This window comes from Microtus oregoni, unplaced genomic scaffold, assembly GCF_018167655.1.
Source record: "Microtus oregoni isolate MIOR12 unplaced genomic scaffold, Mior012 000004F_ref0000308, whole genome shotgun sequence".
NCBI lineage: Eukaryota > Metazoa > Chordata > Mammalia > Rodentia > Cricetidae > Microtus > Microtus oregoni.
Window position 1 is genome coordinate 57,392,878 of NW_024543063.1, and position 23,102 is coordinate 57,415,979.

Here is a 23,102-nt window from a genome sequence, read left to right on the forward strand (position 1 = left end):
TCTAGTGTTGTTCTAGGCAAGGAGGGGCATGCCTAGCGAGTGGCAGTGACAGGCCTGGACCCCAGGCCTGTAGGTGCCACACCTGGCAGAAGGTCCAGAGCTACAAGGGGTTAACTCCTGTCTGATCGGAGCCTCAACAGCCATCATGTCAGACCTGACATCCTGCACTTTCCAAATGCCCTTCAGTGACCTTGCTTCCTTGCCGATTTGAAGGGGGAAAGCAAGGGCAATAGAAACCAAATTATCGGGGCTGAGAGATGGCTCAGAGGTTAAGAGCACTGCCTGTTCTTCCAAAGGTCCTGAGTTCAATTCCCAGCAACCACATGGTGGCTAACAACCATCTGTCATGAGATCTGGTGCCCTCTTCTGGCCTGCAGGCATACACGCAGACAGAATATTGTATACTTAATAAATAAATAAATGCATATTTAGAAAAAAAATAAAGAAACCAAATTATCCCTGGCCCTAAGAAACCAAGCTAAGAAGTTAGCACATTGCTTTACGTGCTAACTCAAAAAGAATGAATATATTCGTGAAGTTACAAAGCATCTTTTGCTACAATGAGACAAATGGCCTTTAAATGCTGTACTTGTTTGCTTTCTAGAGCTGTGATAAACACCACTACTAAAGCAATTTAGGGAGGAAAAGGTATATTTCATCTTACGGTTTATAGTCCATCATGGACGGAAGCCAAGGCAGGAACTCAAGGCAGAAACCTGGAGTTAGGAGCTGAAGAAGAGGTCATAGAGGAACAAGCTCACTGACTTCTCTAGGTTCATATTCAGCTACTTTTTTATACAATCGCCCAGGACCCCCCCCCCCGACATAAATTAAATTAATCTAATAGAGGCATTTTTTTAGGGTGGGGGGATTTGAGACATGGTCTCTCTGTGTAACCCTGGCTGTCCTGGAACTTGCTATGTAGACCAGGCTGTCCTTGAACTCAGAGATCTGAGTTCTGGGATCAAAGGTGCATGCCACCGTTGCTGCCACCAATTCAATGGAAGCATTTTCTGTCCTTCCTTCCTTCCCTCCTTCCTTCCTTCCTTTTCTTTTCCTTCCTTCCTTCCTTTTTTTGTTTTTTTTTTTGTTTGTTTGTTTTCTCTGTGTAACCCTGCAACTCCATTTATTCCAGGCTGGCCTTGAACTCACAGAGATCCGCTTGCCTCAGCCTCCAAAGTGCTGGGATTAATGACGTTTGTCACCATACTAGCAGGAGGCATTTACTTCATCGAGGCTTCTTTCCCCAGATAACTCTAGTTTGTGTCAAGCTGACAAAAGACTGCCCAGGACAAATGGCTTCCTTCAAAGAATATCTCTATTTCCAGAGAGACAGAGCCAGACCTTTAATGTGTAAGCTTGTCTTGTCTGACTCCTTAAGTCCATACCTTGCAATTTAATATTTAGAGTAAAGACTTCTTCATTAAAAACAAAAATTCCAGCTGGAAAAATGCCTCGGTGGGTGCAGGTGCTTGCTCCACAAGCCTGGTAACTTGAGTTTGCTTCCTGAAGCTCATGTAAAGGTGGAAGGAGAGCACCGACTCCCCAGAGCAATCCTCCGCCTCTGTATGCACTCTACTGCATATGCCTACCCTCCCTCTCTCCCTCAGTCATCAAGAGCCTGGACAGATGGCTCAGCAGTTATGAGCACTGGAGGCTCTTCCAGAGAGAGGGCTTGGGTTCAAGTCCCAGCACCCACATGACAGCCCACAACTGTTTGTAACTCAAGGTTCCAGGAGGATCTGACATCCTCACACAGACATACACACAGGCAAAACATCAATGCACATGAAATATAATTTAAAAAAAGATACATGCTCAAAGCACCAGATGATAATATACAAGGTTAGGCTAGGTTTTGAAGGCCAGCCTGGGCTACATAGACAGAAGCTGCTACCAGAAGGTAAAAGCTAACTAAATAACCAAACAAAATGCGGCTTTATATAAAAATATATTCCAATTTAAAGCAGCCTAAATGTGTCAAATCCTATCCAGATGTGAAGGAAATTCTAAAATACATCCTCACAATCAGGAATTAGAATCGTGTTCTGATCTTTGAAGGAAGGAAAGACAGGTGCCCTTCAGCAGAGATATGTCCTGGGGAAATTGGCAGCTGATGCCCAAAACTCGAAAGCCTCTTCCCGGGGCAGTATGTGCAATGCTGTCCAAACTTGGGAGCTTCTGCGCAGCATCCGAGGAGAGCGTTTTAGAAGGCTGGTTGGTTGGCTGCTAGTGACTCTATATTTGAATTTCCCCAGCTTGCAGTGAAAATAATCAACCACCAGGTGGCAGCAAATGCCCAGCAAGTGAAGTCAATCCCGCTTCAAAATTCAAGATGCGTAGACCTGCGTGCTTCTGCAGGATAACCAGGACTAAATTACGCTGCTGAAATTTCCTTTTGAAATGAAATCGCATGTATTCCACCCAGGCTGACCTCACACTTGCTAAATGGCTGAGGATCACCTTCAACTTGTGATTCTCTGGCCCCCACCTCGCGAGGGCTGGGATTACAGGCATGTGCTTCCTTACCAGTGTGCTGGTGTAGTCTACAGAACTGTTTGATGGGAAAACGACGTAGCAGTGTGCTATTTACATCTCTCTCCATCTATGTTCAGTAACATCACATTGGTAGTGTGAAACTGGGCTGTGCTGGTTAAGAGCTGCGTGATTGAGCTTTTGGGTTTCATCCCCAGCATCGGAGAAAAACCGTAAGTAAATAAACAAACAAACAAATAAGGTAGCAATTGTGCCATATAAACTGGCAAACCTAAAAGCCAGGCTGCTGGTGGTAGTGGCGCACACCTTTAATCCCAGCACTCAGGAGGGACAGCCTGGTCTACAGAGGGAGCTCCAGAACTGGCTCCATAGCTACTGGAAAGCTCCGTCTCGAAAAACAAAAACTGAGCTGGGGTAGAGTCCATGGTGTGGTTTGGTGGTAAAATGGTTGCTCAAAGCATGCAGAAGGCTATGGGCTCCATCTCCAGTACCACAGAAAAAAAAAATAGAACAATGCTGATGATCGTTTTGGGATATTTGTACATCCTGTGAAGATGTATTTGCTGTGATTGGTGTAATAAAAAGCTGAATGCCCAATAGTGAGGCAAGAGGTATAGGCAGGATTTCCCAGGAGGGAAAGGAAGAGGAAGAGGAATCGAGGTGCAGGGAAGAGACCAATGAGACATGGAGAGAGGAGTCAGACATACAGAATGAAAAAAGGGTAAAAAAAAACAAACAAAAAAAAAACAAAACCACATGGCAAAATGCAGGTTAATAAAAGCAGGTAATTTAAGTTATAAAAGCAAGAGAGACAAGCCTAGGCTATAGGCCAAGCTTTCATAATCAATAAATCTCCGTGTCATTATTTGAAGTCTGGTGGTTTCAGTGAGAAAATACTACTACAGATGATATGTATCAAACCAAAAATATCTAACCATCATATTATGAATGGTACAAACATAGGGAGATACTGTGGCACTTGGGTTTGTTTTATCTTGAGATGGCAGACTGGTTGGGTTTTTGTCAACTTGACACATTAAACCTGAGAATCAAGAGGAGAAAAAGACCAAATCCACGATTGTCCAGTTAAAGCAAGCTATATTTTAGGGTGCACTCTCAGGACTGGAGAGAGTAGCCCCTGCTGGCCTCTTGAGGTCCTTTGTACAGGACAAAGTGTTCCCAGTGGCAAGAGAGTCAGCTGTTAGACACCGAAAGATACAATGAAAGGCGTAGAACTTTAAGACAATTCTGAAGCCATTTCTGACAATTCTGAGCCCTCTCAGTTTCAGCAGTAATGCTCCCTCCCTTCCCCCCTCCCCCCGGGAATCAAGGACCTAACAGCTAAACATGCACGTATGTTCTCCAGAAATTGGGCCAAGATAACCTTTAAGATGTTGACTCAGTTCAGCAGGGCACATACAACACCCATGGGGAAAAAAAAGATGTTGACTCAGTTCCTGAACAATTACCCACACACATATGTTTTGACTCAGTCCCTGGGAAATGGGGTCAAAGTGACCTCTTACCTCATCTGATCTGGCAACCGGTCTCCAGCCAATTATTGCCAATAGCCCTTTTGAATAAGCCAATCATAATAGTCAAAGAACAACCCACACACACCTCCCTGCTTCTATGGCTTTTTCCTTTAAAAGTAGCCAGTACCAGGTATTCGGGGTCTCTCGGCTTCCTGAATGCTGGGGGACCCTGTCATGGCAGAATTAATAAGATCCTCATGCTTTTACATCAGCTGTGGTGTGAGAGAAGGTCTCTTGGGGGCGACTCCTCCTCAGTGATTGGACTCTAGGGTCCAACAAAAGGGAAGGAACGGGGTAAGATATACAGCCCGTGACTTGGGTTGTAGGTTTAGTGTAGGTTGAAAAGCATATTTTGCAGTTTATATCAGATCTAAGAAACGGGAACTTGTTCTCAATTACAAATAGAAGTCTTAATTTGCAAGGACTTAAACACAGGACAAACAGGAACTTATTCTTTTACTACAAACAGAAACTTTAACTTGTGAAGGACAAACAGGAGCTTCTTCTCCACTGTCTGATCTGCAAACAGAACCCTTAGCCTATTTTGGCCTTCCATTAACTATATATATTAAATATACACACATATAAAATTAAGGTATATTGTTCTTGTTTCGGTCCCACACACTACCTAGACGTATCTGGGAAGAGGAGACAGGGCTACACTATGTATGGCTGGCTGTCCTGGAATTTACTAGGCACACTAGTAACTCATAGATCACTTGTGTCTGCCTCCAGAGTCCTGGTACTAATTAAAGGCATATACCACCACACCTGGCAAAGAAGAGGGACTTGTTTTTATTTGGTTTGGTTTTGCTTTCAAGACAAAATTTCTCTGTGTAGCTTTGGAGCCTGACCTGGACCTCTGTAAACCAGAGCTAGCCTCAAACTCACAGAGATCCGCCTGCCTCTACCTCCTGAGTGCTGGGATTAAAGTGTGTGCCACCACCACCTAGCAAAGAGGGACTCTTAATTAAGAAAATGCCTCCATCAGATTGGGCTGTAAGCAAGCCTGCAGAGCGTTTTCTGGATTAATGATTGATGTGGGAGGGTCTAGCCCATTGTGAGCCAGGTTATCCCTGGGCAGGTGGTCCTGTGCAAGCCATGCGAGCAAATCAGTAAGCAGCACCCCTGTATAAGCTCTGCTTCACCTCCTCTTCTAGGCTGCTGCCTTGCATTCCTTCCCTGAGTTCACTCAGTGATGGAACATGACCTGAGAAATAGCAGATGAAATCAACCCTTTCCTTCCCAAGGAGCTTTCGGTCATGGTGCTTTATCACAGCATTGGAAACCCCGATCAAGACAGATGATGCTATACCCAGGCTGAGCACATAAGCCCTAGGCTCTGGGAATCTGCCTCCGCCTCACAATTGGCTGGGACTACAGGCCGGTGCCACTCTTTCCATCTTTGTTTGATTATTTGTCAACTATTATCCAATCCATTAACGAAATGACTCATCTCTAGGAGGAGGTGGTGCGTGCCTTTAATTCCAGAACTTGGGAAGCAGAAACAGGTGGATCTCTGTGAGTTTGAGGCCAGCCTGGTCTACAGAGCGAGTTTCAGGACAGTCAAGGCTGTTACACAGTGAAAGCCTGTTTGAAAAACAAAACAGCCAATAAAACAGAAAAAAAGAAAAATCAAAGAAAGAAATGAAACATCATTAGCGAGAAGGTTCTAGTCTACCTTCCATTGCTTTGTCTTTATTTTTCTCATTAATACAAATGAAAATATGAAGCAAGATTCACACTGGGGCTACATCCATCGACTGTAGGCCACAAGTTAGCTACAGACAGGCATACACTGAAGGTGGCTGGTAACTTTCAGGGAAACGCAATCGGCCATGAGGACTGTATAACAATTAGCATTACATACTTAGTTTTTATAAATTATATTTAAAGTGTCTTTTATATCATTAACATTTATGGTAAACATATGCACTGACATTTATTAATCATCCCCCAGAACAATTTGTCCAGTGTTTAATAGTATTCCCCTACAGGTATTTCTTTTTCTTTTCTTCTTTTTTGTTGTGAAAACATATGTGAGTGTTTTGTCTGAATGCATGTCTGTACACATGTGTGCCTGGTGCCTGAGTCGGCCAAAAGGGGCTTAGGAACTGGAGTTACAGACAGCTGTGAGCTGTCAAATGGGTGTTTTGTGAATCAAACCCAGGTCCTCTGGAAGAACAATTAACCACTCTTAACCACTGAACCATCTCTTCGTCTCCTCTTTTAAGCACAGGTCTTGATCTGCAAGTACCCAAGTGGTCCTTACAAGTGCTGAGCAAGTATTAGTTAATATATGTATATATTATATATAATGGGGAAATTTAATGTTCTGTGCATGTCTTACTTGTCTGCCTCCCTTCATGTAGCAGTGATTTCAAGGTTTTAAAATGGATTTCTTTTTATGAGAGGGTTCTAAAGTTTGTATGGGAGAGCAGATGCGACTAACAGTCACAAAGTTTCTGCAGCATAGCAGGGCTTTAGGAGCGGGGAGTTTATCACTGTTGGTGTCTGGGCTACAGCATCAGCTGGGTCCCACTTGGTTTATTGGTCCATGCTTAGAGGAAAACGTGAGGATTAAGAAATGGTAGGTAGGATAAACAAGGATACAAAAGAAAAGACAGAGACACAGGATAGAGTTGGGAAGGCATCCAGGAAGTACTGTGATTTGACCTGCATTTGTTTCTTAAAAACTTTAAATACCCCAACCCAAAGAAGGGGGGGAGACAAAAGACTTCTTTTTTCGTTTGTTTGCTTGTTTTGTTTTTTGAGACAGGGTTTCACTGTAGCTTTGGAGCCTGTCGGGAGGATCTCTGTGAGTTCCAGGCCAGTATTGTAATGGTATGTCCAGTCCCTTTAAGAGACAAGTCCCCTACTCCCCTTACCCAGTCCCCTGAGGCAAGAAGATCTTCCTTCTGTTTCCAACCTGAGTTCCTTCCTTTCCATCTCTCTCTCTCCCTTTTTTCCCTTCTCCCCTTTCTTTTCCTCCCCCGCCTCTGTTTCTCTTTCTCTTTCCCTCTCTGCCTCTCTCTCTGCTCTCCCCCCTTCTCCCCTTTTCCTTTCCCCTCCATAACCCACTAAATAAATACTCACTTTCCCTGCATAGCATGCCTAATAGGTCTCTATCTCTAATCTGCTGTGCAGCTACCTGGCTGGGACCAGCTGCCTTCATGGCCCACTGTGGTCTCGTGACCTGCTGCTCACTGCAGCCACTCGGGGAATGGCTGTTTTATTTTTACCATAAATTTGGTGCCTGTGACTTGGCCAGGCTCTCTCCATGTTCCCTCCGGCCTGCAGGTGGGTCGGTTGAGGAAATATGAAACCTTGGACTCCAGAACCAGGTTTCTTTACAAGAGCTCTGCATTCTATCTGCCTAAACACTGACCTCTATGCACACCAGTGGCTTTGGTGGTGAGTTTTCCCCTTCCAGCCCCCATCCTTTAATATGGCGGTTCCCAACCTTCCTAATGCTGTGACCCTTTAATATGGCGGTTCTCAACCTTCCTAATGCTGTGACCCTTTAATACAGTTCCTCGTGTCATGTGACCTCAACCATAACATTATTTATTTTTATTGCTACTTCATAACTGTAACACTGCTACTGTTATGAATCGTAATATAAATATTTGATACACAGGATATCTGACATGGGATCCCAAAATGGGTCACAACCCACAGGTTGAGACCTACTGTAGGAAACAGAGACTTGGAGATTTCTAATAAGAACTTTGGGTTGTGTTTATATTTCCTCTCCTCTTGGAAGCTAAGCAGGGTTAGACCTGGCTAGTATCTGAATGAGAGACAGTCCAAAAAGCCTTGTTGGATTAACTTAAAGAGCATTTATGGATTATCCATGGGTGGCTGAGAGGAAAACTGTCTTGATATGTGCCAGGGACTGTCCTAGACACATTCAGGCTCACAGCAGCCCTATGGAAGAGACACAGTTACTGTTCCTTTTTTACAGATGAGACGTGAGATACAATTGGCCAGTTGACATCCTAAGCGTAGGAGAGGGTCTGGCAGGGCACTCTGGCTCCATGGCCAGTGTTCCGAGCAACTTCACAAGGCTATTTTATGATGGTATACTTGGCACTGACATTTCTGGAAGCAAGTAAGCCATCTCATTAATGCCCACATCAAAACGTTTAATTTGCTACAATCACATCTCACCAACAGAGGTCTACAATCGCCCCTGTTCTGCACAACCCCATGGGTGAGAACGCTCAGGAACAGGGCAGGGGTGACTGAGGATGCCGTTTCACACATGACTTGAAAAACAGAAAGCTGCAAGTTAAAGGATTGTTTGTCAGACCAAGTGAAGACACTGTGTTCCTGTTCCCTTAGCAGCTTGGTGGCTGGACTCCAGAAACAGAGGTATAAAAGGGCAGTGGCTGGGTACTTACGAAACATTGGCACCATGGCTTCTAGACCAGGACTGAAAACATCACAGCCTTGGCCATGCCCCACAAGGCTTACCCCAGATTCTCTTGGGAGGAAATGACAGCGGGAACAACATGTCTCAGAGGGACACAAACTCCTCCCACTTACACCAAGTTGCAGTACCAGTAGGAGTATAGATCTGCCTGAGCTGGTTTCCATGAGAACAGTGCACCTTCATGGCACTCCATATCAGGGACTTGGGTACCTCCACCAAACACCACCAGGTTCCTTCTGTCACCAGTATAGGCAGTCACATGGTTGTGGGGTAGTTCCAGTTACCAGTTGGGGTAGAAAAACTCTCAGGAGTGGAGGCTGGGCATAGATAGAGGAAGAGTGAGAAAAGAGAGACAGAATGAACTAGAACAAAGCACAATGAGACATAGATGTGAAAATACCATAAGGTAAGCATCACACTGTGTAGCCCAAAATTAATAGTAGTGAGGCTGGCAAGGTGACTCCGTCAGCAATGACTGTGCCTCCAGAGCATGAGGACCTGAATTTGGATCCCTGCTACTCATGTAAGAAGTCGGGCACAGTGGCAAGTGCCTGTGACCCCAGGACTGGGAGTGGGGGACAGGTGGATGCTGGTCATTGGCCAGCTAGCCGAGCTTAATCAATAACTTTCAGGCTCAAAGGGACCCCGTGTCTACAAATACAGGTATAGAGTGATCCAGGGAAGATGGCTGATGTCTACCTCTGGCCTTCACGGACCTATGCCGTACATACACACACCTACACTGAACATACAAACACCTACACGAGCAAATGCACATACCACCTACCCACGACAGCTATAAAATAATAATAATAATAATAGTAATAATAATAATAATAATAATAATAATAGTGCTTGGGCTTGAGACCCAGAAGAAAATGATGGAGGCCTTTTTATTTTTCCAAATGATTTTTTGGTATGGTGCTTCCATTGAAATCAGTTTCCTGGGCTAGAAACGTGGCTGCCCAGTGGTAGAGCACTTCCCTAGCAAGGCCATGGGTAGATCCCAGGGCGGTGAATAATTAATTAACTTAACCCAGCAAGTGCCTGCTGTCCCAAGAAGGTGGATTCCAGGTCTATGTTAATCTAAGAAACCTGAGCAGCGCCAGGTGTGGGGAGTGGGGTGCTGGCTGAGGACTTTCTCAGTCTCTGCAGTGCTACAGCGGAGCAGCCAGACTGGAGTCATCTGAGTGAGGCATTTGACCTCTGTCCATCCCTCCCTCAGAGGAACACAAACTCCTCCCACTTACACCAAGTTGCAGGCTTCTGTTTCTTTTCTTTTTTAATATTTATTTATTTATTGTGTTCTGTCTGTGTGTATGCCTGCAGGCCAGAAGATGGCACCAAATCTCACTACGGATGGTTGTGAGCTGCCATGTGGTTGCTGGGAATTGAACTCAGGACCTCTGGAAGAGCAGCCAGTGCTCTTAAACTGTGAGACACCTCTCCAGCCCCTGGCCTTCTGTTTCTAGAGCACAACAAGCTGTTCCCCACTGCCAACCCTTTGCTCAAGCTGTGCCTCCTTAGGACTGTAGCTCTCAGGTGTCTGTGCCAGTTCCTCATTCAGGCTAGCCTCTGCGTTCTCATTCAGGCTAGCCTCTGCGTCCTCATTCAGGCTAGCCTCTGCGTTCTCATTCAGGCTAGCCTCTGCATTCTCAGTGAAAGCCATTCTCTAGAATGAGTTTGGTTTTTGTTTGGGCATGGTCTTGCTCAGCAGCCCACATCTGCCTTAAATTTATAATCACCCTGATTGAGCCTCCAGAATATTTAGGATTACTGGTGTGTGTCATCATGCCTCATTCACTTTTGCTTCTGATTCTTCCTCCTCTCCCCCTTCACCTCCTTTTCCTCTTTCTCTTCCTCTTTTTTTAAAACAAGATTTCCTGTTCTATAATGATCCCTCTCTAGTGTTCTGTGAGCTCTATGCTCCTCTCACCACCAAGAGCCTCAGACTTAAAACTATGTACACAGTTAGTGCACCATCAGTGGCCATTGTACACAGTCAGTGCACCATCAGTGGTCATTGTACACAGTCAGTGCACCATCCGTGGTCATTGTACACAGTCAGTGCACCATCCGTGGTCATTGTACACAGTCAGTGTGTCATCCGTGGTCATTGTACACAGTTAGTGCACCATCAGTGGCCATTGTACACAGTCAGTGTGTCATCCGTGGTCATTGTACACAGTCAGTGCACCATCCGTGGTCATTGTACACAGTCAGTGCACCATCCGTGGTCATTGTACACAGTTAGTGCACCATCCGTGGTCATTGTATACAGTCAGTGCACAATCCGTGGTCATTGTACACAGTCAGTGCACCATCCGTGGTCATTGTACACAGTCAGTGCACCATCTGTGGTCGTTGTATACAGTCAGTGCACCATCCGTGGTCATTGTACAGAGTCAGTGCACCATCAGTGGTCATTGTATACAGTCAGTGCACCATCCGTGGCCATTGTACACAGTCAGTGCACCATCCGTGGTCATTGTACACAGTCAGTGCACCATCAGTGGTCATTGTATACAGTCAGTGTGTCATCCGTGGTCATTGTATACAGTCAGTGCACCATCCGTGGTCATTGTATACAGTCAGTGCACCATCAGTGGCCATTGTACAGAGTCAGTGCACCATCCGTGGTCATTGTATACAGTCAGTGCACCATCAGTGGTCATTGTACACAGTCAGTGCACCATCCGTGGTCATTGTACACAGTCAGTGCACCATCCGTGGTCATTGTACACAGTCAGTGCACCATCAGTGGTCATTGCACACAGTCAGTGCACCATCCGTGGTCATTGTACACAGTCAGTGCACCATCCGTGGTCATTGTACACAGTCAGTGCACCATCAGTGGTCATTGCACACAGTCAGTGTGTCATCTGTGGCTGTATATATACTGTGTATATACTGTGATACCTTATCCAGTCCCACCCATGTTTTTGCCCTCTACAACCGCAGGAAAAAGATAGGCGAGAGCTGGAAACACCAGGTCATACCAGAATACCTCATATAGCAGGACCAGCCCTGAGAGCTCCTGCCTGATTTGGAGGTGAGAAAGGGGCCCATTCTTTTTTCTTTTCTTTCTGTCTTTTTTTTTTTGTGCGTGTGTGTGTGGGGGGGCTAGTTCTAGACAGGGTTTCTATTTGTGTATTCCTGGCTGTCCTGGAACTCTCTCTCTGTAGACCACGCTGGTCTAGAACTCTTAGAGACCTGCCTGACTCTGGGATTAAAGGCATGGGCCACCATCACCCGGCAAGAGGCCCATTTTTATGTCCCCTCATTTGAGAAAGGCAAGTGCCCTTCAGGTTTACCATACAAAGGAAAAGTCCCAGATGCGAGAGCTAGCTCATACTGACAGTAACTGAGGTCAGAACCTGAGGTCCTCAATTCAAAAAGGCGCTTTTTTTTGCCCTCCTCCTACACTGAGACTCCAGATCTGGGCAGAGACCTGAGTCCAGGGAGATGCCCCCAACCAGCTGAGTGATGTGGGGTAGGATAACCTGGGTCTCAAGTCAGAAGTGTGACAGGGAGGAACATTCAAGGTGAGCATCCTCTCAGGAACTGGGCTAGAAAGAAATCAGTAGACAGAGCTCACTGAGCTCAGAACCCGGGATGACCCTCCTCATACCCAAGCACATTCAGTGCTGCTGCTGGGAAGTAGGAATCCTAAGGCCCATTCCAGGGTTCACATCCCAGGGGTTCAGGGGCTCTACATCCAGACCATGTGAACATGGCATTCCAAGGAAGAGGGGGCCAGGTGACCAACAGAGGGCAGATGAGAGCCTGGAGCACCCAGCACTTGTGTCCTCCTGAGCTGAGTCATCCCCATCTGGTCCCGGGTAGCGCAGAGTACACAGGAGCAGAGCTCAGGACCTGTGCACACGCACACGGGTAACAACCCCCTCCCCAGCCCTGTGTAGGCTTTATCACCTGCAGCTGTTTGCTGGCCTCATGGCCTCCTTGCCTCCAGGAAGTCCCATTCTGGTTCCTTTAAGTTTGCCGGGCCTCACCCTAACCAGCATTTCATGAAACTAATCCTGCCAGCCTGCCCGCCATTATACCATGATGGATGTCATCTTACCCTGACTAGGAGTACATGCTCCCTAATTGCTGAGTTCAGATGAGTGTGAGGGATTGGTCTCCGGTGTCACCTTTGGGTCCTCCTGCATTGTCTCTCTCTCTCCCACACCAGCCATACCTCACATTTGACCCTGTTTCTCTTTTGAACAACAAAAGGCAGGTGTGAGGATCTGTTCCATAGTCTGGAGACAGCCAACGGTGGAGGGACCTATGGGCACAAAAGTTGGTACCAGTTCATATGGAACTTTCCTGGGGCTCCCCAGGCTTTCAGGCTTCACCGCATTCCAAGACACCTTGACATGCAGTACCTCCTCTGGAGCCAAGGGCCACGTTCACAGCCTCCAACAAGAGAATGTTGCTGGGCCTGGAGAGATGGCTCAGTAGTTAACAGCACTTGCTATTCTTGCAGAAGACCTGAGTTCAATCCCTGGCACCTACATTTGGCAGCTCATAACTGAATGTAACCTTCTTCTGAATTCTGGGGCAACTGTACACATGTGTATATAAAAACATAAATAAAAAGAGAATATTTTTTTTTAAAAAAGCCGGGCAGTAGTGGCTCACATCTTTAATCCCAGCCCTCGGGAGGCAGAGGCAGGCAGATCTCCATGAGTTCAAGGTCAGCCTGGTCTACAAGAGCTAGTTCCAGGACAGGCACCAAAAACTACAGAGAAACCCTGTCTTGAAAATCCGAGAGAGAGAGAGAGAGAGAGAGAGAGAGAGACTCCAAGTTTTAGAACATTTTGGCCAAAGGCTATAATCTGTTTTTCCCTTTTTTGAAGAAAATAAATTAAAATATATGCACATGCTTTTTATTAGTGTAGATATCTTAGACAAAACTGTAATCTTGGAAGGAGGTCCACACTATTATAGAAAAGTGAATTTCTGACAGAAGCAAACTGAGCACCATAATTATAAACAGAAAGACCATGCTGGAGGACAGCGGAAGTTAGCTAAGGGTGTACAATGTATCTGAGAAGTTCTTCAGCCTCATCCTCTCCCCCCTCCTCCTCGAACTCCTGCTCATCAGCGGTGGTATCCTGGTACTGCTGGTACTCAGACACCAGGTCATTCATGTTGCTCTCTGCCTCCGTGAACTCCATCTCGTCCATGCCTTCACCCGTGTACCAGTGCAGGAAGGCCTTGCACCCGAACGTGGCAGTGAACTGCTCCGAGATGCACTAGAACAGCTCCTGGATGGCGGTGCTGTTGCCAATGAAGGTGGCAGACATCTTGAGGCCCCCAGGAGGGAAGTCACACACGGTCATCTTGACGTTGTTGGGGATCCACTCCACAAAGTAGCTGCTATTCTTGTTCTGCACATTGAACACCTGCTTGTCTACCTCCTTCATGCCACGGAAGACGGCAGACACCGTCAGGTAGCGACTATGGGGCAGGTCACAGGCAGCCATCATATTCTTGAAGTCGAACATCTGCTGAGTGAGCTCAGGCACTGTCAGGACTCGGTACTGCTGGCTGCCCCTGCTGGTCAGGGCTGCGAAGCCTGGCATGAAGAAATGCAGGTATGGGAAGGGCACCATATTCAGGGCCAGCTTGTGCAGATCTGCGTTCAGCTGGCCTAGGAAGTGCAGGCAGGTGGTTACCCCTGCTCATGGTGGCTGACACCAGGTGGTTGAGGTAACCATATGTGGGTGTGGTCAGCTTGAGGGTGCGGAAGCAGATGTTACACAGGGCCTTGTTGTCAATGGAATAGGTTTCAGCTCTGTTCTCCACCAGCTGACACACGGAAAGGGTGACATTATAGGGCTCCACCATGGTGTCAGACCCCTTGGTAAGGGCATGACACTGGAGGTGTTCATTATGTGGACTGGGTACTCCTCTCGGATCTTGCTGATGAACAGGGTCCCCATGCCTGAGCCTGTGCCTCCCCCCAGTGAGTGGGTCAGCTGGAAGCCCTGGAGACAGTCACAGCTACAGACTCCTTCCTTACTACATCCAGGACAGAGTCCACCAGCTCAGCACTAGTGGCCCCTTTGCCCAGTTATTTCCTGCACCACTCTGGCCAAACCCAAATTGTCTGGCCTGAAGATCTGGCCAAAGGGTCCTGACCTCACTGAGTCCATGGTGCCCGGCTCCGGGTCCACCAGGATGGTCTGAGGTACATATTTGTGGCCAGCAGCTTCGTTGTAGTACACATTGATTCTCTCCAGCTGCAAGTCACTGTCACCATGGTAACTGCCAATGGGGTTGATGCCACGCTCGTCGCTTATCATCTCCCACAATTTAGGGCCAATCTGGCTGCTGCACCGGCCTGCCTGAATGCGCACTGTCTCAGGCATGGCGCTGGCCCTCGGAGCAGTGGTGGATCGAGGGCTAAGGAGCAACAAGACCTCAAGGGCTGGAATCTGAAGGCTCAGATTCATCCCTAATGGAGGTGGGGGTAATGTGGGGGGGGGCTGAGATGTGTGTGGGTGTGCGTGGGAGGGGGAGGTGAGGAGGGATGATGACTCCCGCAGATGAGGATCTTAGTCGTGACCTGGAAGCCCACACTGGTTTTCTAGTGTCCTTTCAGGATTCCAGGACCCTGAGGTCTCCTTGTGGGGTGTCTCCGCTAGCGCTGTTCACAGTGTGTGGTTCTCCCAAGGGGAAGTCTTCAGCCTCTGTCTGAAATTCACACCCTCAGGGAGCATTGTTCTAACCACAGTGCACACGGTTGGAGCTCCAACTTGGTGAGCCTGATCCAAAATTCTTTCAGGGAAGTAGAGACCAGACTGAGCTGCAGAGCAAGGCTCTAGCGGAAGATGAAAGGGTATGAATATCTTGACTTTCCCTATTCCCGTCCATTGGTTGGGAAAGTTTCCTGTTGATCCTAATACAGGGGTTTGCACCTTGACTTAATTATCTCTGTAATTAGCATCATTTCAGCTACGAAGGCTTAGGCGTTGAAAGGGATTAAGATCAAAGTCTCCTTCATATGTGGAGTCTGAGAAGCCCCAAGTAGAACTGGAAAAATCCCGGAGAGTTGGATTCCCCACCCCAAAGTCTCCTCCAAGTCAGTCCTCCTGAGGAACCAAAGCAGGTCCGGTGGGAGAGGCAGAGAAGGAAAGCAGAAGATGGAGAAGGTCTGCACTGTGCACATGCTCCGTGATGGACAAAAGAGCTCTGCCTCCCTCCAACAGCTGCTTCCCCTTCCTTGTGCCAGAGATGAAGGTCAACATGCCTTACCTGTGTTGTTCACATATGGTGGGAGTCTAACATTTGAGTTCACATCCCATGTCTCTGCATTGGTGTTAAATCGGCCACCTCAGTCCCTTATCCCAAGCCATGCTGAGACAACCAGGTCAGAATGAAGTCATCAAATCTGATTGCCTTTCACTTACTTGTTAGAAAAGATCACAGACAGCCAATAGGGCAGAGTGGTAGGGAAAACCAATCCAGTTCTGTAGATGCTGCTCCCTTTACTGTCTTGACACCTAACACCAGTCACAGCGGGTGCTCCTGTCAGATGCCCATCTGCAGACACAGCCCTGGGCACCACATGGAGAAAGAAGAGCAAGGGAGAAGGGAGGCAATGCTTACCCCTCTAGAAAGTATTTGTTCCTTGTTTATTAATTTATGAACAGGGTCTGACATAGCCTATTTCGGACAAGAACTCATGATCCTCCTGCCCCGACCTCCCAGGTAGGGATATGAATGACATGCAGTAGCATCATGCTGCAATGAGGAGACATTTTAATGAAGACCTGGGCTCTGACTCCCCTGAGAGTCCAGATGTGGTCTTTAGGGTTTGCATCCCAATGGAGAAAGGCTTCTTAGTTTTGGGACTAAAGACAGTGCAGAAATCTAGAGTGGGAACAGAAAGGCCTTCAAGGATTATAGGACAGTCAGTGTCCCAACTCAGAACAGCAGTGGATTCCCTGCCAATCTGGTCCTTAGCCCCAGATCTCTAACCCAGGCCTCACTTCCTCTGTCTGCAGGAGGTAGCCTTTAGTCTTTGAAGCTGCAGGTGCCTGAGCAGCTGCAGGGGCTGCCTGTGGGGTAGAGAAAGAAGCAGTGAGATAGAGACCCAGGCAGGAGCCAGGAAACAACCCCTGAGGCCAGCACTCACAGCTGTGCCTGTCTGGGCCTTGCTCTTCCTGTTCCAGACTGAACACACAGAAGCATGCCACTGGGCCCCTGCCCCCTTGCTTGCTGGGAAGCACAGTCATTCTCAGGCGGTTTTCCTGCTGGGAAAGAAAGCAAGATGCTCCAGTCACTGTGGGTGCAGACAGGTGGTGATGGACAGATGAGAATCCACTCTTTCCTCCCCAGAAATGAGAGCCTTGAGAGAAGAAAGGGGACAGGAAAGTTGATAAGCTCCAAAGTTTGGTGAAGCTGATGAGAGAAAAAAAGAGAGAGAAAGACAGAGAGAGAGAAAGAGAGAGAGAGAGAGAGAGAGAGAGAGAGAGAGAGAGCTAGCAAGACATAGTAAGGAGTCCACTTTATTCAGATATAAAAATGTGTCCACTGAAGTCACTTACCAGAGTGGCACTGGAGCAGCTGGGTCCATTTCCAATGAAACTGAGTTGAAATCCAATGGAACCAGCACAAAGTCAAGATTCTGGGAGGAACTTGGAAGCCCAGGAACCTGCCTGCTCACTTTATACTTAAGGCCACCATGGATGTGCAACAGTCCTGCCCTGACGTTGCCCCCACATCTCAGCTGGCCTGTAGCTGTCTGTGCTGTGCAGAAGGTGCAGTGAGGACCCACTCTTCTGCTCCCTCATTGCAGAAGGACAAACAAACTCTCGTATTAACCCACAAAGGAAAAGTCACACACGCAAGAGCCAGACCAGCATGACAGCGATTTAGGATATGACCCGAGGTCTTCATACCCCCAAAGGCACCTCCTCAACCTTCTATCCACTCCAGGTCTGCACCTACCTCTGGGTGCAGCCAGCAGCACCTGGCCAGTTCAGCGATGTCCTTGAAAGGAGAAGGGGTGTTGGGGGGGGGAGCGGATATATGAACTCTGGACCCCAATTCCTGAATTTTAACAAGACTAGATGGGCAAGGTGGCCCTGCCTTCAGGAGATTTACCAGAAAGCAAGCAGTGGACAAAATGAGTCCACTCAGTTCAGAACATAAGATGTGACCTCTTCTGGCTCAGTCACATGGCAGCTGGGAACTGAGCATCCTAAGGCCTTACACCATGCTGGAAGTCCTAAGTAACCATTTGAGAAGGCTCAGGTCCCACTAGGCGGTGAGTTAGGACAGAATAAGACTGGAAGCTTCCATATTTGCACTGGGCCCATTGAAACCCACAGCACTCTTCCCAGCACAGGTGAACTGAGACCTTCATCACACAACTAGTTGAGCTGAGCGTGAGCTTCTCCCCAGCTGCAGTCTCTGCTTGCAGAGTGCACCTGGCCAGGATGTTCCTTCTGAGTTGGCCCCTGGGCAGTTGGCAGGAGGCAGGGTTTTTAACTCAGCTCTAATCTGTGTGCAGTCATTCAGCTTCTTTTTGTGGTTCTAGCAAATTCGATAGTGGAGGTGGTGGGGGTGTTTGCTGATGTCACCTTGGCTTCTAATACATTGCCTGTCTTTGTTCCTGCCTCTGTCTTTGGTCTCTTTTCTATTGTATCCAGTATATTGTATCCAAAAAGAGAAGACACAGTTCTTTGTCTCTGTTCTACATTGTCCATGCAGTAGATAGACAAGCAGAGCTTCTTGGCCTAAAACTATAGCAATGAGCCCTTCCCGGTCCATAGACAGTTTTTTATGCAAAGCACTTCATTTAGAGCCAGAAGATTATATACATGGGCAGCTGCCTCCAATCCCTGATCATGCCACTGGGATTTGAAAGAGAAAATTCATCCTGACTTTGTAACAAACTTACACACAAGTCCCAGCAGAGGAGGCCTACCAGGGAGTGTTCCAGTGCTGCTGGACTCTATCCCTGAGCTCCTTCCTGATCTCTGGGCAGTGCAGCTTCAGATACATGCACACAGTCACTCCATGAGCAGCAGTGAGGACTGGTTACATTAGATTCCCTGAGTCTTCATATGTTTATTGCTTTCCTGTGGAATCTTCAATATCTGGTTTTCAAACTCTTAGATTTTTTTTTTTTTTTTTTTTACCAATAGTAGCATTTGAGAAACAGCAGGCTTGAGGTGCATAGAAAATAATAACTGTAGGGGCTAGGTATGTGGCTCAATGAGTAAAGTGCTTGCTGCTCAACCTTGGGGACCTGGATTTGAATCCCCAGCTCCTACATGAAAAGCCAGGAGTGGTGGTACAAGTTTGTCACCCCAGTGTTGAGCTGAGAATGGGTGGAGTGAGCTGGGTACCCAGAATAGCTGGACACCCAGCCTGGCAGAAATAAAACAAGTTCTAAATTCAACAGAGATCTTATCTCAAAAAGTAAGGGGGACACTGGGGGGATGGTGACAGAGGCCTTTAATCCCAGCACTAAGGGAGCAGAAGCTGGTGGATCTCTACGAGATTGAGGCCAACCTGGTCTACAGAGTTTCTAGACTGGGTCCTATGCTACACAGAAAAACCCTGTCTCGATAAAAAAGAAAGAAAGGAAGGAAGAAAGAAAGAAAAAAAGAAAGAGAGAGAGAGAGAGAGAGAGAGAGAGAGGGAGAGAAAGGTGGTGTAGAGTGCTCTCTGGTCTCTGGCCTCCACATTCACCAAAAGCCCATGTGTGTGTACATCCACACAAATACCCAAGCACATGTATGTGCACACACGCAGCAAATGTGCATCTACAATCAAACACACACAGCACATGTGTGTGCATAAACACACACACACACACACACACACACACACACACACACACACACCTAAAGTGAAAACAAACTATTAAGAACCTCTAAGGATGAGATATCTGTGTGGTTGGTGTCCCAATTTGTGAGCACCTTTATTCTGAGATAGGGTCAAATGTAGCTCAGCCTCTTTTGAATGCGGACCATCCTGCTCTTACTTCTTAATGCTGAGATTACAGGCTGAGCCACACCTGATTCTACATCACATTTAAGTGGCCTGGGAGCACAGTTAATCTTGTAATATAAGGTCCTTGGGAAACTGAGGCAGGGGAACCAAAACTTCAAGGCCAGACTGGGCTGGAAATTCTTGACGAACCTAAGAAACTTGTTGAGATCTGTTGTCAATGCCAACATCAAAGACCGTCTAACATCTGTTCACCAAGAGAAAAAAAGGTTCACTGGGAAGACCCAGTGTTTCTCTCAGAACTCTCCATCCCTATGTAACCCACAGTGTGAGCTTAAACTGGATTAGAAAGAAAATGTGAATAAAGGATTGAGCCATTTCTGTGCCGTGAGGGTGGGATTCTATGTATCTACACACATACACACCATACACACAGATACATAGACATAACCCGAGACACAGCTGCTGTCTTCCTTTGAGAGGAAGCTCATGACATAATTTGACTTTACCCTAACACACTTCTCCTTCCTTTGGAGCTGGGGTTGAAGAGGTTAAGGGACAAGAACCAGATCCCTGTCCTATCAAGTTCATCTGTCACCCAGTTCCTTATTTCTAAGTCACACACAAAAAAATCAGAGTAAGAATCAAATTGGCTGTTTATTCACATATTTCACAGAAAAATGAGGTTTAGTTATCAGTGTAGCACTGTCTGAGAAACTCCGGGTTGGTCCACACTGTTTGCACCTCGGAGCTTCGCTGTCCTCTGTCCTCCCATCAGGCACAGCACGTGCACTTGTCAGAAGCCCCTTTGCAGACACAGCCCTGGGCACACTTGGAGCAGCCCACAGGGCAGCAGGAGCAGCAGCCTGGAAACAAAGGAGAGGAAGAGGTCAGAGCTGGTGTCCTAGGCCCTCCTGTCACACAGGCCCTGCTGAAGACCTACTTCTTGTCCAACAGGATAGGGGAGGGGTTGTCTTAGAAGAGCTCTGCCTAGAGCTACTACAGTGGTCCTGGGAGCTGTAGGGCATAGTGCTTGGAGAAAGAGCTGAACTGCCCTGGGCAGCAAAGGACATTTCTCAGAGCCAGCTCTGTGTGTGTTCCGGCTGAACCTTAGCCCCCACCCCAGCTATCCTTCCCCACTCACTCTTCTTGCAGGAGGTGCACTTGCAGTTTTTGCAGCCACAGGAGCTAGAGCAGGTGCAGGAGCTGCCTGTGAAGGAGAAAAAGACAGCAGAGAATAGAGAGTCATGCAGTGTCCCAGCAGGGCCAACACCATGTGCCCAGCTCAGTTCACTAAATCCTATTAGGACTCAAGGAAGCCTACTTCTCACAGGGCAGGGCTTGAGACTTTAATTCCTGAGTCTCAAAGATCCCTCACCTCTCTCCTTGTCTAGGCAATTCATAATATGCTTAATAATGCCTGAGGCTCACCCAGATGCCCCCCACTACCTGGGTGATCAGGAGCTAGACATTTGTGCGACTAAATACCACCTGCAGCCCTGACAAAGCAGCCGTTCTGACAATATTCATACTCCAAGGATAGAAGAAGGAGCTTGCAAAGGGGAACACTAAAATGAACTACTCTGAATCTACAACTAAAGCTGCTATTCCCACCACTACTCTGGACTACATCTCCATGACTACAGGAATCCTGTCTGAGATCCTTACTGGCAATTTAAACAGCAAGAACTGGGTGTCTCTTACCAGTGGAGCAGGCACAGTTGGGGTCCATTCCAAGATCTGGTGAAGGTGGAGCTACAGAGCAAGGAACTAGGAGGCAGTCGGGCTGCTGGAGTCATGGTGCTCCCTAGCAGGCAGCTGCTTTCTTATAGTCCTGGGACCGGTCCGGGTGCAGAGTTTGCACCCAGCCATCAGTTGCACTTGTCTCTGCTGAGTCACACGAAGTCATGCACCCTAACTGCTGAGCTCTGATGAGCTGTGGAGCATGGTCCCTGCTGTCACCTGCATGGAGTCCTCCTGCATTGTCTGTCTCTCCCACACCAGCCATACAGCACATTTGGCCATGTTTCTCTTTTGTACCACCTAAGGCAGGTGTGGGGATCTGTTCATGATCCTCCTGCATCGACCTCCCAGGTTGGAATATGAATGATGTGCCTACAGTACTATGCTGCAATGAGGGGGCATTTTAATGAAGACCTGAGCACTGATTGCCCTGAGATCCCAGATATGAACTTTAGGGTTTGGTACCTAAGAATAGTGCAGAAATGTTGGAGTGGGAGCAGAATGGTCTTCAGTGTTGTCAGCCAATGTCAACCGATGTCAACACAATGGAATTGACAGTCAATGTCAGCAACCAGTTTCAGCTGAATGGAAGCTTGATAAGATTCAAAGTGAGATGAAGCTAATGAGAGAGAGAGAGAGAGAGAGAGAGAGAGAGAGAGAGAGAGAGAACCAGCAACACATGGCAAGGAGCCCACTTTATTCAGAAATGGAAATGTGTCCACTGAAGACCTTTACCAGTGTGGCACTGGGGCAGTTGGGTCCATTTCCAATGACAATGAGTTGGGATCCAATGGAACCAGCACAAAGTCAGGCTTTAGGAGGCACATGGAAGCCCAGGAACCTGCCTGCTCACTTTATACTTAAGGCCACCATGTGTGTGCATATATTGTGTGTAGACGTTGCCCCCACATCTCAGCTGGCCTGTAGCTGTCTGTGCTGTGCAGAAGGTGCAGTGAGGACCCACTCTTCTGCTCCCTCATTGCAGAAGGACAAACAAACTCTCGTATTAACCCACAAAGGAAAAGTCACACACGCAAGAGCCAGACCAGCATGACAGCGATTTAGGATATGACCCGAGGTTTTCATTTGCCAAAAAGTTTCTCCTCAGCCTTCTATCTACCCTAGAGCCACCCCGGGTATGCACAGACCTCTGGGTGCAGCCAGCAGCACCTGACCAATGATGTCCTGGAAGGGAGAAAGTGTGTGTGTGTGTGTGTGTGTGGGATATGAACTGTATACCTCAGTCCTTGAACTTTAACAAAGCTAGACAGCCTTCAGTAGCTCAACCAGAAAGTAAGCAGAAAACAAAGTGAATTCACTCAGTTCAAAACACGAGATGTGACCTCTTCGGCCTCAGGCCCGGTCTGTACTGAGAATTCTAAGGCCCATCCCAGGTATCAAACACTAAGCAACATTTAGAAGAGGTTGAACACCCCCCACCCCCACCCCCCACCCCCCGGTGGCCTTAGTAAAGAAGAAGCCTGGCAGCTTCCAGGTCTGTACTGGGCCAGGTGCAATGGCCCCGCCTCCTGGCAGCAGCAGTGACCTGGTGCCCACAGTCACACTAAGGGGTGTGTCTGAGCTGAGTGCAATCTTCCAGATGAGCGCAGTCTCTGAGTGCAGAGTGCACACGGAGCAGGTGTTTCTTGTGGGGACTTCCTCAAACAGCCCGCAGGAGGTGGAGTTTTGCGCTCAGCTCTTAGCTGTGTGCAATCATTCCAGCGTCTGCTGGCCTGTTCTAGCAAATTCGCTGGGCATCCCCTCCCTCTTAGATTTCCAAGAACCTAGTCGGGAACAATTCCCACACTCAGCCCTGCACTATGGAGGTCACTTTGGTTATCAAAGTCTCTTTACCTTATCTGGAGATGCAAGTGTGAGTTGGAGAAATGTTTATTGATGTCACCCTTGTT

General features: G+C 47.6%; 1 protein-coding gene, 1 long non-coding RNA gene and 1 pseudogene across 3 annotated transcripts; 1 reads left to right on the plus strand and 2 right to left on the minus strand.

Moving 5' to 3' along the window:
- The first annotated feature begins 6,848 nt into the window (after window positions 1–6,848).
- On the plus strand, window positions 6,849–13,068 carry LOC121447449. Of its 2 annotated transcripts, none has more exons than XR_005974180.1 (3): window positions 6,849–6,875; window positions 11,431–11,521; window positions 12,709–13,068. It is a non-coding gene; the product is annotated as an uncharacterized LOC121447449 (long non-coding RNA). The 2 variants fall into 2 exon arrangements; XR_005974181.1 differs by lacking the exon at window positions 6,849–6,875 and adding an exon at window positions 8,249–8,408.
- A 437-nt stretch (window positions 13,069–13,505) lies between these two features.
- Window positions 13,506–14,855, minus strand: LOC121447351 (annotated as a pseudogene).
- A 5,243-nt stretch (window positions 14,856–20,098) lies between these two features.
- On the minus strand, window positions 20,099–21,234 carry LOC121447162 (metallothionein-1-like). Its single transcript, XM_041650260.1, has 3 exons — window positions 21,154–21,234; window positions 20,594–20,659; window positions 20,099–20,315 (listed from the first exon to the last, which is right to left on the minus strand). Exons 1-3 carry the CDS (start codon window positions 21,179–21,181, stop codon window positions 20,224–20,226), a joined length of 186 nt encoding a protein of 61 aa, XP_041506194.1. The 5' UTR covers window positions 21,182–21,234; the 3' UTR covers window positions 20,099–20,223.
- Between the last annotated feature and the right edge of the window lie 1,868 nt (window positions 21,235–23,102).

What these genes read in the sequence shown, in the direction of transcription:
- LOC121447162 (XM_041650260.1), bottom strand. Translation starts at nt 21,181, where the DNA reads ATGGACCCCAACTGTGCCTGCTCCACTG. An exon ending in CAACTGTGCCTGCTCCACTG is followed by an intron (nt 20,660 to 21,153) that starts GTAAGAGACACC and finishes TCTCCTTCACAG; the next exon opens with GCAGCTCCTGCACCTGCTCT. An exon ending in GTGCACCTCCTGCAAGAAGA is followed by an intron (nt 20,316 to 20,593) that starts GTGAGTGGGGAA and finishes CTTTGTTTCCAG; the next exon opens with GCTGCTGCTCCTGCTGCCCT.